General features: G+C 56.8%; 3 protein-coding genes across 5 annotated transcripts; 2 read left to right on the top strand and 1 right to left on the bottom strand.

Annotated features, from left to right (window-relative positions):
* Window positions 1-5,531: 5,531 nt before the first annotated feature.
* FGF21 (fibroblast growth factor 21) lies at window positions 5,532-7,309 on the bottom strand. Its single transcript, XM_080828459.1, has 3 exons — window positions 6,894-7,309; window positions 6,670-6,773; window positions 5,532-5,929 (listed from the first exon to the last, which is right to left on the bottom strand). Exons 1-3 carry the CDS (start codon window positions 7,126-7,128, stop codon window positions 5,639-5,641), a joined length of 630 nt encoding a protein of 209 aa, XP_080684585.1. The 5' UTR covers window positions 7,129-7,309; the 3' UTR covers window positions 5,532-5,638.
* A 685-nt stretch (window positions 7,310-7,994) lies between these two features.
* On the top strand, window positions 7,995-12,327 carry FUT1 (fucosyltransferase 1 (H blood group)). 2 transcript variants are annotated; one of them, XM_080829534.1, is made up of 4 exons: window positions 7,995-8,039; window positions 8,625-8,876; window positions 9,098-9,260; window positions 9,827-12,327. In XM_080829534.1, exons 1-4 carry the CDS (start codon window positions 8,007-8,009, stop codon window positions 10,924-10,926), a joined length of 1,548 nt encoding a protein of 515 aa, XP_080685660.1. In that variant the 5' UTR covers window positions 7,995-8,006; the 3' UTR covers window positions 10,927-12,327. The 2 variants fall into 2 exon arrangements, with proteins under 2 accessions (XP_080685660.1, XP_080685661.1); XM_080829535.1 differs by lacking the exon at window positions 7,995-8,039 and adding an exon at window positions 8,486-8,507.
* Window positions 12,328-13,377: 1,050 nt separating this feature from the next.
* On the top strand, window positions 13,378-16,866 carry IZUMO1 (izumo sperm-oocyte fusion 1). 2 transcript variants are annotated; one of them, XM_080829433.1, is made up of 9 exons: window positions 13,378-13,744; window positions 14,168-14,242; window positions 14,421-14,507; window positions 14,795-14,815; window positions 15,157-15,237; window positions 15,427-15,527; window positions 15,804-15,957; window positions 16,256-16,481; window positions 16,723-16,866. In XM_080829433.1, the coding sequence occupies exons 1-8, from the start codon at window positions 13,510-13,512 to the stop codon at window positions 16,462-16,464; spliced, it is 963 nt and encodes a 320-aa protein (XP_080685559.1). In that variant the 5' UTR covers window positions 13,378-13,509; the 3' UTR covers window positions 16,465-16,481; window positions 16,723-16,866. The 2 variants fall into 2 exon arrangements, with proteins under 2 accessions (XP_080685559.1, XP_080685558.1); XM_080829432.1 differs by having other exon boundaries at window positions 13,386-13,744; window positions 16,256-16,460; window positions 16,723-16,865.
* Window positions 16,867-17,146: the final 280 nt, after the last annotated feature.

Here is a 17,146-nt window from a genome sequence, read left to right as displayed (position 1 = left end):
TCCGCATGAGACTGGTTGCGCGCTCACTCAGCTTTCAGTGGAGGGGGCGCCTGGGTGGCTCAGTGGGTTAAGCCTCTGCCTTCGGCTCAGGTCATGATCTCAGGGTCCTGGGATCGAGTCCCGCATCTGGCTCTCTGCTCAGCGGGGTGGTGTGGGGTTTGGGTTGCTTCTCCCTCTGCCTCTGCGGCTCCCTGGCTTGTGCCCTTTTGCTCTTGCTCTATCTCTCAAATTACTGAATTAATTAATTAAAACTAATTAATTAAATTTTAAAAATCAGCAGAGAATCATTTCTCGACCATCCAGAGCCCAAGCAGAAATAGGAAAAGCTCCTAGAGGTCCTCCTAGAGCCACTGGGTGATTTTAAGGGGGGGGGGTGAGTATTTTTCATTTTAATTTTGTCCATTTACTTATTTGTTTGTTTGAGTAATTTCTACACCCAACGTAGAGCTGGAACTCCTGACCCTGAGATGGAGAGTCGCGTGCTTTTGTGACTGAGCCAGCCGGGCACCCTGAGGCTTCATTTTTACTGTGGTGAGAGACACATAGCAAGACATTTGCCCTTTTAACTGTTCATACGTGCACAGATCGGTGGCGTTAAGAGCATTCACGCTGGGATCCAACCATGACCGCCATCCGTTCCCCCAGAACTGTTTCTTTCTTTCTTTTAAATTTTAATTCTTTGAGAGCGAGAGAGAGAGGGTGAGAGAGAGAAGGAACACGCGCAGGGGCAGAGGAAGGGGGAGAGGGCGACTCCCCGCTGAGCGGAGAGCCCGACATGGGACTCGATCCCAGGACCCCGGGACCAGGACTCGAGCTGAAGGCAGGCGCCCAACCGCTGAGACACCCAGGCAGGACTCCTCCTCCAGAACTTTTTCCTCTTCCCAAACTGAGACTCCGTGCCCATCCGACGGGCAGCTCCACACCATCCTCTTTCCCCCAGCTCGTGGCCTTTGGCATAAATGGCTTCAGGCTTCCTCTGCCATGCAGCCTGTGTCCCAACGTCCTTCCTTTTTAAGGCTGAGTAATGTCTCATTGGAGGTAGGTCAGTGGGATGTTATTTCATTTCAAGATTACTTATTATTTGAGAAAGAACGAGCATGAGCAAGGGGAGGGGCAGAGAGGGAAGCAGGCTCCCCACCAAGCAGGGAGCCCGATGCGGGGCTCGACCCCAGGACCCTGGGATCCTGACCTGAGCCGAAGGCAGAGGCTTAACCCACTGAGCCACCCAGGTGCCCTCCACTGGTGGGATTTTTATTAAACATCAGGCTTTCACTGAAATTCTGGCCGCGGAGCTTCCTCTTCATAGACGTCCCTGTCACAGTGTCCGAAGGTTCCAGAAAGCTCCTTCCTGCTCTGCTGGCATTCCACTCTGATTTCACTGTTTCCTGTGTTGGCCTCTTCCCTCCCGGCCTCTTCCCTTTCCTGTCACCTTCTGTCCCTTCCTTCTTTCTTCTCCTCCCTCTGCCTCTCCCTCTTCGTCGTCCTCTTCTTTCGTGAGGGAGGAGATCTGGAAATTTCTGTCTTCTCACAGGCTCTCCAGACATTTAGAAGGATGTTTGGAAAGAGGTGAGATGACAATGGGGGTCACAGCTTGGGTTCCCCCCCCACCCCGCCCCCGCAGGGGTAGCTTTTACCTGATACAATTTTGAACGTACAGGAAAGTTCCCAGACTCGCGCAAAGGATTTCACAGACGCTGTACCAGGCTCCAGGGCTCGCCGTCCCCACCCCCCCTTTTGTCTTATCATCCCGTTGTTCTCTCTCTGTGTTATGATATATTTACATTTCCAGAGGCATATGGGAAAACACGGGAGGTACCACGCTCCCTTGTCCCTAAATACAGCAGTGTGTATTTGCTAAGAACAAGGACATTCTTTTTAAGAACCACAATGCAAGGATCCAAGTCAGAGAACTTCACGTGGATCAATTACTATGATCTAAGGCACGGAGCTCGCTCAAATATCATCAAGCGTCTTACAACCAGGATATCACCTGATTGCTCAAAGGACTGCCGCTGGGGTCCATTAGTATGACTTTCCTCCCTCTTCCTCTTTCTCCACCTTGACCTTTTTGAAGAGTCAAGGCCAGATCTTGGGCAGAAGGTCTCCTGATCGGAGAATGTTTGGTGTCTCCTCACGATTAGATTCAGGCGGTTTCTTAATCTTCCATGGGGCTTGAACTCACAACCCTGAGATCCAAGACCTGAGGTGAGATTGAGAGTCTAACGCTTTGGGTTCCTGGGGGGGGCCTCAGTCAGTGAAATGTCTGCCTTCGGCTCAGGTCCTGATCCCAGGGTCCTGGGGTCGAGCCCCGCATCAGGCTCCCTGCTCAGCGGGGAGTCTGCTTCTCCCTCATCTCCACACACCTAACCCCGCTTGTGCTCTCACTTTCTCTCTCGTGTGCTCTCTCAAATAAATAAATAAATCTTTAAAAAAAAAAAAAAAAGAGTCTGCAGCTTAACTGACTGAGCCATCCAGGCGCCCCCTGAATCTCTCATTTGGAAGGACAAAGCTCCATGCTTTAAAAAATGGTATTATTAAGTGTATAAGCCTGATGATTCACAGACCTGTACCTTGGGGCAAATAATACACTACATGTTAACAAAAAAAATTAATGTTTTAAAAAGGAAAAAAATGGTATTATTGAAATATAGTTGACATATAACATTGTATAAATTCAAGGCAGATAGCCTATTCATTTGGTACACTTATATACTGTAATATGACTGCCATTATAGCAATAATGGACACTTCCATCGGGTTACATAATTATCCTTCCTTTTTAGTGGTCTGACTGAGCTCTAGTCTTGTGAAAACTAATGGAAGGAGAACCCAGATTGATTTTGGCTGGAACTCTGGGAGTAAAGGAGAGAAAAGGTTCAGATACCGGTGGGAGAGGAAACCGATCTGTCTACACAATTTTGGAGAGCTTGATGTACTGAGAGGTTATATATATATGTATTTTTTTCCTTTTTTAAAGATTTTATTTTTAAGTAATCTCTATGCCCAACATGGGGCTCAAAACTACAAGCATCAAGCGTCACATGCCCTTCCTACTGAGCCAGCCAGGTGCCCCAGAGGTTACGTTTTTAAATACCGTCTGGAAAGAGCAAGGAGTGAACTTTGAGAACGCTGAGCCCAGGAGAGCTATCCCGGCGCACACCCCTCTTGTATTTACTTACTCGTGAGCAAGACCAGATGAGAGTAGGAAACTGCCGAGGCCAGTACTGAGTTCAAGAGCATCCCCTGGAAATTCGTGTTCCGCTGAAACCCGAGAACGTGGCCTTATTTGGAAATAGGGTCTTTGCAGATGTAATCAGATTAAGATGAGGTCATCCTGCGTTGGACTAGGTGCTACATCTGATGTGACTGGGGTCCTCGTCAGAGGGCGATTTATTTATTTTTTTTAAAAGATTGTACTTATTGGGGCACCTGGGTGGCTCAGTGGGTTAAGCCTCTGCCTTCGGCTCAGGTCATGATCCCAGGGTCCTGGGATCGAGCCCCGCATCGGGCTCTCTGCTCGGCAGGGAGCCTGCTTCTCCCTTCCTATCTGCCTGCCTCTCTGCCTACTTGTGATTTCTCTCTCTGTCAAATAAAAAATTTAAAAAAAAAAAAAAAGATTGTACTTATTTATTTATTTGACAGAGAGAGAGAGAGAGATAGATCACAAGTAGGCAGAGAGGCAGGCAGAGAGAGGGGGAAGCAGGCTCCCCAATGAGCAGAGAGCCTGATTCGGGGCTCGATCCCAGGACCCTGGGACCATGACCCGAGCCGAAGTCAGAGGCTTAAACCACTGAGCCACCCAGGCACTCCAAGAGGGTGATTTAGATGCAGACACACACAGACACTTGGGGAAAAGACCATATGGAGACGGAGATTGGGGTGACATGTTTCTAAGCCAAGGGGCGCCAAGGATTGCCAGTGGACCACCAGAAGCTGGGAAGAAGCAAAGAAGTCTTCTTCCCAAGAGACTTGGGAGAGAGGCTGTCCCTGCCAACACCTTGATTTCAGACTTCTACGCCCCAGAACTGTGAGGGAGCACATCTCTGGTGTTTTAAATTACTCAATTTGTGGTACTTCGTTATGGCGGCCCCTGGGGAAAATCATATGCTCCCTGCTCCACCCTCCTGCGAGTTGGTGGTAACCACTAAACTGATTTCTGTGTCTAGGAGTTTGCCTAGTCCCCAGAATTTTTTGATCCAAGAGGTCTGGGGTCGGGAACGTGCATGTCTAGCAAGTTCCCAGGCGGTGCTGATGCTGTTGGCCTTTCTACAGCATCTCAAGCGCAGAGCACCTGCCAAGAGCTGACAAAGGGCACCCCCAGGCCCTAGAGCTGAACCAATACGTTCACCTACTGGGATCCCTTCCCAGGCTGGCTCCCCAGGTCGCCGCCAATTTCAAGGGCGAGACCCCGCTGTCCTTTTGGTGCACTTTGCAACTCCCCACTGAGCACACTTTGCTCCCCGCTCTGTTAAAGCTGCCGGTGAGTTTTGTGGCATCTCGGCTCCTGCTTCCGGTGACAACACTCTTCCCCACCTGAGCCAGCCTCTGCCGTCAGAGCGGAAAACCACCAAGTATCCACTTGTATCCTCCAGATACACACTTTCATCTCCTCCGGGCACTGACTCCCTCCCATGAGCTGCCGGGACCCGCACTGATATCCCCCCACTCTTCCACGGAGATGTTCCTCTCGTTGGAACAGGTGAATTAAAATGAGGGGTCTAAGACCACAAGTCCCAAGGGCCTTCGGTAGTCGGTCAGACACCCGGGACCTAAAGGGCACTGACCATGAGCCCCGGGGAGGGGTCATCTGTATCTCTGTTCTCCTGTCTTTCCTAGCTGGGAAATAACCCTAGGAGCAATGTGGAAATCTAGATGGTGGGGAGGGAGGGAGAACAGGCAACTCCCTGGGACTGGGGTCTGTGACAGTCGTTAAGTTCCTGAGTCCCTAAGCACCTGGATGGAAACATTTAGATCCTCAAGTGTTCTCCTGAGGACCAGAACTCCCAGTCTCCAGAGTCTTCCTTCAAACCGGCGTTCCACGTTCCTCTTCCCCCGTTCTCCTGGGACCCAGGTGTCCAAATATCCAGCTCTCTGATCCCTCAGGACTCAAGAGTCCCATCTCACACCAATTATGGTCCTAGGATCCAAGAGCCTTTGCCTGGGCCCTGAGGACCCAGATATCATCCCATTCCTTGTGCTAAGTGGGTCCAGAAAACTACATCTCCCATGAGGCTGTAGGTCTGCAGTGTCATTGTTTAAATGCTCCCTGTTATTGAGGTACCTCAGAAAAATAGTTCCACAACACAAGCACGAGGTTGGGGGTGGGTGGAGGAGGGGGGTGGGAGGTTAACAAGCCTTCTCCTGTCAAAGGGCAGGGATAGTCCAGAGTCCCTGGGGACACCAAAGCAGAGCAGAAAACTGGGACCTTCCCACAGCTTCCTGACAATGGGGGCAGGGGTGCTTGGGGTGGATGGGAGACGGGAAAGCAGATCCCATATCCTCCCTCAAACACTCACACAGGCTCACTCGGATCCTCCTCTCAGATTCTTTATTATCCCAAGTAAGAAAAATAAAAAAATAAATAAGATAAATAACCCAATAAATAAAGAGGAGACCCCGTAATAAACAACCCGCGGCTTCAGGAAGCGTAGCTGGGACTTCGACCCTGCGAAGGCCCCACCATGCTCAGGGGGTCTGAGGAGCCCACGTCGGGAGGCTCAGGGGCTGGGACCCCCGGGGGCTCCGGGGTGGCCGGAAGCAGGCCTGGCAGGGGCAGGAAGCGGGCAGGTCCCCGGGGTGCCAGGTCCCGGTATGGGGAGTCGTGGGGGGGCAGGCGCAGTGGGAGGCCCAGGGTCTCGGAGTGGTAGATGTTGTACCCATCTTCCAGAAGCACTTCCCGGAAGCTGCAGGCTACGGGGTCGAAGTGGAACTGGGGGAACAAGAAGAGAGATCAGAGACATGGGATCCCTTCACAACTTCCTGCTGCAGGACCCAGGCATCCGGGCCGGCGCCCTCCTCCCTCGGACCTGGGCGTCTGGGGGCCCCCAGCTCTCTCTTCTTTCTGACCACAGAGTGCTCCCCTCCAACAGGATACAGGAGTCCAGACACTCCTAGAGAGCTGGGGGAGCCCCTCCTCCCTCAGATCCAGAGTCCAGGTCCCCAGACACAAACAACAGAAGCAGGCTCCTCCTTCCCCTCTGGGCAGTCCACCTCCCGACCCCACTTCCCAGAGAGGATTATTCCAGCCCAGGGAGCAGTCGAGGCTCTCTGAGTCCAGACAGCAACATCTGGCCTCCTCCCAGGGGTCACGGTCACTTTACAGGCCATGGGTCCTCGGAAGGACCCTGCGCCCAGCAGGAACGGGACATGTAGGAGGACCATGCGGCCACCAGGGGTTCTGAGTCACAAGACTCAGCCTCTCAGGCCACTCTGTCATTCACAGGCCTCGTGACTCGCAGCTGGTGTGTCCCTGTGTAAGCCTCAGTTTCCTCTCCTTGTAAACATGGACAAGGTCAGCTCCCACAGGTAGGGGGGCAGGCGTGGTGCAGGCACGTGGAGAGCACAGGACCAAGCCTGGCCCAAGCCACAGGTGCCACAGGTGGGACCCCGGATGGGTGAAGATGACAGGAGGGAGGGTAGAGCACAAGGAGGAGCACCCCGGAAACTCACCGATCCGTACAGTGTCCCATCCGGGCCCTGGCACAGGAACCTAGATGTTTTCACTCCCAAGATCTGAATGACCCCTGGCTTCAGGGCTTTCAGCTCCAAGAGACCTGAGGGGAGAAAGTGGTCAGGGACTCAGAGGGCCTCTGCCCAGGCCCCTCTCTCTTGGACCTGGGAGTCCAGGCCTCCAGCCCCTCCTCCCGCAGACCACCCCTGGTCTATACACTCACTTTCGGGGCTCCGGCGGGCAGCCCCTGCCACTGTGCCATCAGCCCTGATCTCTAGGTGGGCCTCTGTCTCCTGAGCATCGTCTGTGTAGAGGTACCGCTGTCGAACTTGGCCTCCAAATTGGAGGAGGGGGCTGGAGTCAGGGATAGGGTGTGCCTGGCAGGCTTCCAGCAAAAGGACGGCCAGCACAGGGACCCACAGCCCCAGGGGCTCGGACCTGGCCTCCTCCCAGCCCATCAATGGCTCACGTCCTCAGGCGAGATCTGGGGTCTGGGGTCTGACAAGCGAGCGGAATGGCAGAGATTCTGTTCCAGATCCTGGCTGTCTGGGAGAGCAGAGTCGCGGATGGCTGCTTAGCCTGATCGCCCGGGCCCTCTTGCACGTGGATTCCCAGCTGAACTGAACACCCAGGTCTCCTAGAAGGGATGCAGACGCTCCAAAATTTATATCCAGACAGACCCGCCCCATCACCTTCCCCACACCTGACCCATGATATTTGACCCACTTGGCAGGAGCCAGGATTCCACGGTGGCCAGATCGTGCTGAACGGATGATGCAATCCGGGGGGTCCTTCCAGGTGGGGGCCTGGACTTCCCAGTCTGAGGAATTAGGGGGAGAGGGGTCAGAAGAACTGGGACCTGGGTGACAGGGGCTGGGGGACCGGGACCCCTGGAATCTCGGGGGTGGAGGGCGGGTGGGCAGGGGGCTGGAAATCTGCTTCCCTGACTGACAGATGCAGACTGTGTCCCATCACTGGAATTTCTGCACGCCACCTGAATTTCTAGGTTTCTGGGGGTCACACGCTGACGTTCCTCGATCATCAGGAAGGCTGCGAATGCCACATGACCAAAGCGTCCCCTGCAGGGACAGAGGCATCCTGACCTCAACGTCACCAACCCCAGCCCAGATGCTCCTCCTGCACCAAAGGTCCCAGTCTCTCTCTCTCTCCTCCCTGATGCAATCCTGGTGTTTCTTTCACCAGAGAAGCTATCCCCAGGCCCAGAAGGGTGCTCTCAAAATAGCTTGGGGCAGGGGGAGGGTGAGAGTCTCTGACTCAGCGTTGGTGGCCCAGCCAGGCTCTGGAGGGGGAAATGAGAGGCAGGAGCCCAAAGGGAATGAGGGGGTGGGCAGTTTCCTGGAAACCAAAGGTACAGAGGCTGGCCACCTGGGTCTGAGCGAGGAGGGCACTGGGGGCCTGAACTTCTCCGGCTGAGGAGGGGAGGGGGCCGGGGTTGGAAGTCCAGGGTCTGAGGAAGGAGAGGCCTGGGGGCCGGACTCCTGGGTCTGGAGACATTTATGGCCAAGTCTCTGGACAGTGACGTCAAATCCCTAGTGAATGTCCACGCTCCCCTGCTGCAGCCACCCGGGGTGGGGCTGGGTAGGGCCACCTTGACCATGGGAACAGTTTCAGGTGTGCTGCAAAGCAAAGCCTTTGAATCCCAACCTGGGACTGTGGGAGGAGAAACTGGCTTCCACTCCTGCCTGCTAGCTCCTTCCCCGCTGGGGGGGGGGGGGCGCTGCCTCCAGGAGGGGGCCGTCTAGAAAGGAGCTGTCGGCACCAGACTGTCCACTCCCCCCGGAGGAGAGGCTGGGGGCCTCGGCTCTGGCATCTGGAGGTGCGCGGTGTGGACATGGGCGATCAGCGGCCCCTGGTTTGCGTGGGGACACCCACGGGCCGGAGGCTCCCGCGTCTGGGACCCTGACAGCTGGAGAAGGTTTTCCATCCGCTCCAGGAGCCGCCTGGCGAACGGGTTCCTCACCCCCACCGGGAGGACGGGGCAGACAGAGGGCGGAGGATCTTACTCCCCGCCTGGGCCTGGTGTCCGGGGAGTGGCCGGGCTCCGAGCATCCAGGTACCCCGCGCAGGCTGTGAGCCCGGGCGTCAGCGACGGGGGAGAAGTCCATGGACCCGAACACCTGGGTCCAGCATCGCGTCCGGCGCTAGAAGTCCACGTCCACGGAAGGATGCCGCTGCTGGCGGCCAGGTAGGCCGGCCCTGGAAAGCCCTGTGGCTGGCAGAGGCCGGAGAGGAGGGGGCTGGGCGCAGGTCCCCCGGTCCGGGGAGGGCAGGGGGCGGAGGCTCCCACCCCAGCCCGGGGCTCCAAGACGGGGGCGGGGCCCCGCCTCGGAACTACCTGCCTGGCCCTGGAGGGGCGGAGGCTGCGAGCCTCGGAACCGCGCCCATCTCCTTCCTCTCCTCCCCGAGCCCTCGGAGCCAGTCGGGGGAAGCGGCATGGAGGGGATCGCTGCCGAGCCTTGGGACCTGGAGTTCGGGATTCCGGGGGCGGCCGGATGTGGACTGCACTTGCGGACGGCTCGCTGCAGTCTCGCCAAGCCGACTGCGGATGTGCCATCCGCCAGGAGCTCAGGTGAGTGGGCCCAGCAGATGCCTGGCATCTAGGAACCTGGGCCTTTGGTCCGAGAGGCGCACCCCCAACCTCTCGCCCCTTAGGCCCCGGGGAGTCTCCACCCCACCCGCAACTCCTGCTTCTCCAGGAACCAAGATCCCTTCCTCCAGTCTGGGCCTCCAGACTAATCCTGTTCTGCTTGGCCTGTGTCTTCCTGTCACCTCCATAGTGGAGGCTGCCCACCTCCTCGCCTTCTCCCCAGCCCCAGGTACACCGGAGAAAGGAGTTGGTGGAACACTGCCCAACTTCAGTGGGCCTCCGGGGCCCCAGAGGAGCCAGATCCCAAAATGTGGAGATGACACGCTGGGTCCTAGACCGTTGCTCTCTGGGAAAGCACCATTTCCCATCCCCGTCCCCTGAAATTCCAAGACCCCGCTTCTCCTCCCTCAGATCCAGGACCCCGATGCCCCTTCCCTCGGACCCAGGAGTCTGAATCCTTAGTATCCTCCATCCAACCGGCCTCTGCTCCCCGACATATGTCCTTGGGCCCCTTGAGCCACTGCTAACTCATCTCTCTTCCCGTCCAGCCATGTGGGCCCCCAGCCGGCGGCAGCTCTGTCTGACCTTCCTGCTAGTCTGTGTGCTTTCAGCCGTCTTCTTCCTCCACATCCACCAAGACCTCTTTCACAGTGGCCTGGACCTGACTGCCCTGTGTCCAGGCCGCCGCCTGCTGACACCCCCTGTGGCCGTCTTCTGCCTGTCAGGCACGCCGATGGCGCCCAACGCCTCATTTCCCTGTCTCAAGCCCCCGGCCTCGCTCTCAGGAATCTGGACCATCTACCCAGATGGCCGCTTCGGTAACCAGATGGGGCAGTACGCCACGCTGCTGGCCCTGGCCCAGCTCAACGGTCGCCAGGCGTTCATCCTGCCCGCCATGCACGCCGCCCTCGCCCCCGTGTTCCGCATCAGCCTGCCCGTGCTCGCCCCCGAGGTGGACGGCCGCACGCCGTGGCGGGAGCTGCAGCTGCACGACTGGATGTCGGAGGACTACGCGCACTTGGAGGACGCCTTCCTGAAGCTCACGGGCTTCCCCTGCTCCTGGACCTTCTTCCACCATCTCCGCGCCCAGATCCGCCGCGAGTTCACCTTGCACGACCACCTACGGCGGGAGGCCCAGGGGCTCCTGAGCCAGCTCCGCTTGGGCCGCGCGGGGGACCGCCCTCGCACCTTCGTGGGGGTCCACGTGCGCCGTGGGGACTACCTGCAAGTCATGCCCCAGCGCTGGAAGGGGGTGGTGGGCGATCGCGCCTACCTCCAGCAGGCTATGGACTGGTTCCGGGCCCGGCACGAAGGCCCCGTCTTTGTGGTTGTCAGCAACGGCATGGCCTGGTGTCGGGAGAACATCGACGCCTCCCGGGGGGACGTGATCTTTGCCGGCGATGGGCAGGAGGGCTCACCGGGGAAGGACTTTGCGCTGCTCACGCAGTGTAACCACACCATCATGACCATTGGGACCTTCGGTTTCTGGGCCGCCTACCTGGCCGGGGGAGACACAGTCTACCTGGCCAACTTCACCCTGCCTGACTCCAACTTCCTGAAAATCTTTAAGCCAGAGGCTGCCTTCCTGCCCGAGTGGGTGGGCATTAATGCCGACTTGTCCGCACTCCAGTCGCTGGCGGGGCCGTGAGCAGCAGGGAGACTTTCTGGAATTGCTGATCAATCTTGGGGCGGCATTTACCTGGCAGCTTCTGGGGAAGCGTATGGGAGCCCCACAGCCGGTGCCCTCCCCCCCATTTCTAGAGCAGTTTTAGCTGGCTAGACTTCGAGAGAAAGGAGGGCTCTCCGTAGCTGTCTGGACATTTTAGAACCAGCAGAAGATCTTTTCCTGTGGGTTGGCAATGCCCAGAGAGGCTCATGTCAGTTCTAGAAGGCAGCACCTACCTGTTCATCCCAACCCGTATCCAGAGTACTTTCTAGAGGGCTGCACTCAAGTTCAGGCAACTGCCCCTTCGAACGTTGCCCCTGGTCTTCTCGAGAAGAGAGGTCCAGTCCCCAGGACTGAGGCAATCTGTGGGTGTCCTAGAGCAAGCACCCACCAACTCCCGTTCTGTGTTTCTGGAGTCATTCTAGAGAGCCTCAGTTCGAGTACCTGTGGAGAATCCTGCAGGGATCTTCCAGAGGGGTGGGGTTCTGGAATTCCAGGAGAATCTCAGCAAGGTACAATCCAAATCTAACGCCTCCAACCACTGCCAGGAATATGGGTAGAAGACAGATTATGTGTAGCTGAGAGCCGACCCGAAACCTGTCTGACTTCTCAGCCCCTGAAAAGAAAGATCAAGACTCTTTTTTGAGCAGATGGACGAAAATGTGGGAGGTGGAGGGAGGGGGACGGCTTCAGAAGTGTAGCCGGTTCTGGAGCGAAGTTTTTCAGAAATGTAGGAACGCTTTTTTTTTAATTTTTCTTTAAGCTCAAAAACTGCCAAAGACAAGCACCCCACAAGGCAGGTCTGAGTTGAGGTGGCCCCTCCCAATTACGGAAGTTTCCTCCTCTGCTTCTCCTCCCCCCACCCCCTCATCCCCCCCCCACCCCCACCACTGGGCTGGAGGGGTGGGGGGGTGGGGGGGTGATGGAATCCATTTTCTGGAATTCAGCCAGCATGAATGTTTCCTTCTGCCTTGCAGAAAGCGCCTGGCATTGTGCCCCTCGCCAACCCTGGTCTGCCCCTGATATCACAGAACCACTAAATCTGGCTTCAGGTTTGACAAGAATGGAGGGTGTGCAGACCCTCGGCTGTCCTCAGACCCAGGCTGTCCTCAGACCCAGGCAGAAAGGAGTGCAGGGTCTGGCCAAGGAGGATGGGATTCTGGACTCAGATCCCAGGAACCCCTTGGGGCTTTTGGAAGGGGGTGAAGGTGGCCTGCTAGCTTTATTACAGACAACTCTGATCGCATCTCCTGTCCACCCAGAAGAATGCAGACCCCTTTCTCAGTCTTCCTAAGGGAGTTTTGAGGGATCATTCCCAATTCGGCTGCCACAGGTGGGGGAGAGGGAGGTATGAATTAAAAGGCCACATGGCTAACGCCTGTCCCTGCAGTATTTTGGAGTCCTGTGTGTGTGTGTGTCTGTGTGTGTGTGTGTGTAGGAGGAAAGTTTCAGAACTGCCAGGGACTCATTCACATCTAGGGGTATTGTCCTGCTCAAATCTGGCCATCTCTTGTTCTCAGAATTGTGTGAGTCATGGTGCCTGTTTTTCTGGCGGCCTGTTTCAATGATGCAGAAAAGGAGAGACCTTCCAGGACCCATAGAACCCCAGTTCCTCAGTATTGGCCCTAGGCCTCTTTCCTCTGGAACCTGGGCATCAAGCCCCAGGGGGTAGGGAGAGAAAGTGTAGGAGGGAGCGAGCGAAGTGTGTAACTCCGGGACTACATTTCCCATAGAGCCATCGGACTGGCCAGGGAGAGACCCCAGGGCCTCCTGGGAGTCGTAGTCCTAGGGCTAGAAAAGGCCCCTTTCTTCATCTTCGTGGCTCCACGCCAGGTTTCCAAAAGGCCAAGCGCACCTAGTCGGAATCCTGGGTCCGGGGGCTCAGGGAGGGGAGGAAGCTGAAAGCCAGAAGTCCTTTCCTCGGTTTTAGAAGCCGGAGGGGACACGATTACTTTCCTTGCGGTAGACGCTGGGAAAATTCTAGTTTGAAAAGGCGGCCGCCTCTGTGATATCATGGAACGATAGGCGGAGTCTCCCTTTGTTGCGGTCCTCTCAGACTCAGCGTTGGGCTTGTGGGCGGGGCCGAGAAAACTCCCTGGGAGTATCTTTTGGAGAGTTGGGGCCCCATGTGGGAAGCTAGAAAGGGGACGCGGTGGAAATTCCTCGTAGACCGGGGCGGACCGTGACCGTGACTCCAGTCAAAAAGCTCTCCAAATCACGGGACCGACCTCACCCTCGCCCCCAAACAAAATCCTTAATTTTAGTCGTGGGAAAATAGCAGAGTGGAAGGATGTGGCCTGCTCATCCCGTCTAAAAGCCCTCAGCCCGGATTCGGCTCTTTAGCGGATCCTTGTATTTGAGGACACAACATTCAAGGTCAAGGTCGGGCAGCGGCTGTTTAGGGCTCATCGGGTCTCCGGACTCCTCGGTTTCCTAACCGAGAAGTGTGCGCCCTGCAAATTGAGAGTCTTAGTCTCGGGGCAGGGCATCTTTCCACTTAGCGTGAAAGTGTGGGGTAAAAGGACCCTCCCCAGGGTTCGCCGCGACCTGAGCGCTCTGGTCGCAATGGGTCCGCAACTTCCCTTCCTGATGGCGGCGCTGGCCGGCTGCCTGCTTCCTGCCCGGGCCTGTCTCATGTGTGCTACAAAGGTCGTGGAGGCGCTAGACTCCTTGGAGACGGATTACCTGCCTGGCCACCTGGCGGCCGACCGCCACGAAAGCTTTATGAAAAGGGTGAAAGAAGCCCTGCTGGATTTCAAGAACCTGCCAATTCAGGAGGATTCCTATATGGGAGTTGTCGGTGAGGGCAGGGAAGAGCGTGGAAATCCTGAGTCCTGGGAAAGGAGGGGTCTGTGGCTAGGATATCGGGGAGGCGGGCCGCGGGCGGGGCGGGGGGAGGGATTAGTGGGAAGGGAAGGCAGGGCTGGAGCAGAGCTTACTGGGCTCGGGAATGGAGAAGGCTGGAATGCAGATTCTGGGCCTTACCCAGGGCTGGCAAATACTGTGTTTCCTCCACTTTAGTGTTTCAAAAACAAACCGAAATAAAAAACAACTACAACTCCCAGAAGACAATGGGCAGACAAGCCCTTTACCCGTCTTATCCTTGCCCAGTAGCCTCATGGGTATTGTAGTTTCTAAGACTAGGTGAGCCCATGAGGCAGTAAGGCTTGAAATCTGGAATTCTATCTCCCCCTCCCCGCATCCCCGCCTCCCACCCCTCTAGATGAGCCCACACTGGAAAACGCATCCTGGAGTTTTCTGAAGGATTTGAAACGTATCACAGACAGTAATGTAGAAGGTAAATACACGGAGGGGCCAGGGGAGGGGCTCCAGAATCTTTCGGAGAAATGATAGTTGGTGACAACTGGTCTGGTAGTGGCTCTGTGAGCCAAACTGCCCAGGTTCAAATTCCGGCTCTGTCATCTCCTAGCCGCATGGCCTTGAGTGAGGGCCTGTGTCACCCTGCTCCTTCCCAGGTGAGCTTTTCGTGAAGGAGATGTTTTGGATGTTGCACCTGCAGAAGGATGTCTTTGCCCGCTTCGCAGCTCAGTTCCAAAAAGAGGGTGAGGGAAGACGCGAGTCCCTCATGGACCACAGCCCCTTTTTCAACAGTCCCAGGGTCTCTGTCCCCAGCCCCCCTCTCGCCCCCCACCCCCCCCACCCCCGCTTCTCTAAGTCCCGCCCCTCGACTCTCCCAACTCCGTCCTCCCTCGGACCCAGGGATCCAGTCACCTGGGTCCTTCCTCCCTCAAACCCAAGAACTCAAACCCCAACCCATTGCCTTCTCTCATCTCCTTTAATTTAGCAATCTGATAATCTTTTTTTTTTTTCTTTCTTTCTTCTGAGGCAGTTTTTTGTCCCAACCAATGTGGTGAGTCCGAATTTGGGAGCTGGTCCTTATCCCTCACGGTCGCTCCGGTAATACCCAGCCGTTCTCCTCCCCCTTTGGGTCTCGAGGTTTCTTCCTTCTCCACCTCTGAGAGGTTCCACAGTCCTTTCGCACTGCGGCTTACTGGAGAGGCCGTTATATTGTATTTGCACTCTTTACCGAGCCTGGTTCCATCCCTCTTCCTGCGGGGCTGCCTTCTACCCCCGCCCCTTGGGCTGACCTCCCCGGGATTGGGCACCTGACCCCGCCCCAGCCCTTGGCCCTGCCCTCTCCTTTTAGCCTCGTCCCTCAGGGCGAATACAGCGTTGATCCCGCCCCTTCAGGTGTGATGTTGCAGAGTCTGATCTGGTGCAATTCCTGCCAGAGGCAGGTTCACGCCTGTCGAAAGAGCTTTGATTGCGGGGGTGAGAGAGCTGGGGCCGGCAGGAGGGGGGCGGTGCAAGAGGGGCGGAGCCAGAGGAGAGCCTGTATCTAGAGAGGGCGGAGCCTGGAGCCGGCCGACGGGAGAAGGCGGGGCCGAGGCCAAGTGGGAGGGAGTTGAGGAAGGGCACCGAACTTGGAAGATGCATCGCACCGTAACCCCCTACCCCCAGAGCGCGTAGTCCTGGTCCACGAAAAGGAAGATATGATCCTGAACTGTGAGCTCAACTGGCATCGACTCTCTCAAGGCCTGACCGATTACAGCTTTTTCAGGGTGGGGCCCTCTAAATCCTGTAATCCTTGATCCCCAAGTCCATCAGGTTTGTGTGAGCCCCTTGATCCCTGTATCCACAGGTTTGCACCCACAATCCCTATGACCCATGGCCTACCTACCAGATTTGGTTTCTACTGATCCCCGAGGACCCCGTGTCCCGACCCGTATACCCGGGACTCCTATCTCCCCCGCTGAGGCCCCATGATGATCTCACCCCTGTACAACCCCAAACCCTGAATTCCCCAGGCCTCTGTGACCCCTTGAGCTTGGGTCTAGGTTTGGGGGCAAAATTCTGAGACCTTGCTGTCCGAGGGGAAAGATCCCATCCTGACCAAGACCGCGGTGACCGCAGAGGACGCAGGGGTCTACCGCTGCCGTTTGGGCACTGTCCAGTCCATCCCAGCCACGGTTCTCCTCTTCCGAGTCACAGGTGAGTGCTGGGTTGTGGACAGCAGTGTGGGACTCAAGGTCCCCGCGGGGGAAGCAGTCAGCTTCAGGGGCGTGGTCTGGGCCTCCTTCCCTTTCTGCTGGGGTGTGGTTTCAGGTCACGAGGGTGTGGCTTCGTGCCCTGGGTGTGGCCCTCCCACCACAGTGTTCAGGCACTTAGGGGCTGGATTCCTTCCTGCAAGGCGTGGGTCCTGCGGCTGTCTGGAGTGGAGCAGGCTTGCGTAGGCTCGGGCGGGACCTTCGTGCCCTCCCAGGACGTCTCCTTCCCTCTCCTCTATCAGTGTTGCCCGAAAGGATCCATGAAGAGCTACCGTCAAGCGAGGCTGGGGAGGCCGCAGGTCCGGGGGATTCGGGTGGCCTCCAGAGGCCCCCAGCCGGCCAGCCTACATCGACACAGTGTCCGAAGTCCGAGAACATGCTGAGAGGCCGTCTGATCGGACTGCTGATCTGGGGCTTTGTGGTGCTGATAATCGGCTTTGCGACCGCGTGAGCCGCCCAGTGAAGAAGGCAGGGCTTGGGGCGAGGGGCGGGACTTCCAACTTCCTAACGCCCGAGGGGGTCTGGGAGCTAGGGAAGTACTGGGAGCTGTATTTCCGTCGGGGATGGGTCTTAGAAAACAGGGTGGGGCTTATCTAGGTGGGCTAAACTTGGATCACTGCTAGAATTAGATCAAATATAGGGAGGCTGGGAGGGGTGTCCCTCACTCAGGACCTAATCTGCTTCTGCTGTTTGCAACCCCCACCCCCAGGATACTTTGCTTTCGGCCTGAGAGGGTGATCAGTTCCATCAAGGACTGTTTGGGCACCATGAAGGAGTCTGCCACGCCACCACAGGTCTCAAAGGAAAAAGCCACATCATCAAGGCACAAATAAAGATTTGTCTGATTGTCTCAATATCTGACTCATTCCTCCGGTCTGATCCCAACTTTTGGTTTCCCCAGAGGTCTGGGTCTGGGGATGGTCTCCTGTCTAAGAGGAGGGGCCGGGAAGCCAGCTCCTGGAGGCCTGGAAGGGCCCAACCGGCTGAGACGTAATTCCAGAATCAAGGAGCAGGGAAAGGCCAGCCCTACCCAGATCTCCTCCCCCAGGCCCAGTCCCCTCACAGGACGCCCCCTCCCCGCTCTTCCTGCCGGGTTTCCTCTCGCCTTTTCCTGTCCCCCACCCAGTGCTGGG

The sequence above is a fragment of the Martes martes genome, assembly GCF_963455335.1.
Source record: "Martes martes genome assembly, chromosome: 17".
In the NCBI taxonomy this organism is placed as follows: Eukaryota; Metazoa; Chordata; class Mammalia; order Carnivora; family Mustelidae; genus Martes; species Martes martes.
This window is presented reverse-complemented; position numbering and strand designations above follow the sequence as displayed.

What these genes read in the sequence shown, in the direction of transcription:
- FGF21 (XM_080828459.1), bottom strand. Translation starts at nt 7,128, where the DNA reads ATGGGCTGGGAGGAGGCCAGGTCCGAGCCCCTGGGGCTGTGGGTCCCT. An exon ending in TGCCCGCCGGAGCCCCGAAA is followed by an intron (nt 6,774 to 6,893) that starts GTGAGTGTATAG and finishes TTCTCCCCTCAG; the next exon opens with GTCTCTTGGAGCTGAAAGCC. An exon ending in ATGGGACACTGTACGGATCG is followed by an intron (nt 5,930 to 6,669) that starts GTGAGTTTCCGG and finishes TTGTTCCCCCAG; the next exon opens with TTCCACTTCGACCCCGTAGC.
- IZUMO1 (XM_080829432.1), top strand. Translation starts at nt 13,510, where the DNA reads ATGGGTCCGCAACTTCCCTTCCTGATGGCGGCGCTGGCCGGCTGCCTG. An exon ending in TTCCTATATGGGAGTTGTCG is followed by an intron (nt 13,745 to 14,167) that starts GTGAGGGCAGGG and finishes CCACCCCTCTAG; the next exon opens with ATGAGCCCACACTGGAAAAC. An exon ending in CACAGACAGTAATGTAGAAG is followed by an intron (nt 14,243 to 14,420) that starts GTAAATACACGG and finishes GCTCCTTCCCAG; the next exon opens with GTGAGCTTTTCGTGAAGGAG.
- FUT1 (XM_080829534.1), top strand. Translation starts at nt 8,007, where the DNA reads ATGAGGGGGTGGGCAGTTTCCTGGAAACCAAAG. An exon ending in CAGTTTCCTGGAAACCAAAG is followed by an intron (nt 8,040 to 8,624) that starts GTACAGAGGCTG and finishes CATCCGCTCCAG; the next exon opens with GAGCCGCCTGGCGAACGGGT. An exon ending in GCCATCCGCCAGGAGCTCAG is followed by an intron (nt 9,261 to 9,826) that starts GTGAGTGGGCCC and finishes CTTCCCGTCCAG; the next exon opens with CCATGTGGGCCCCCAGCCGG.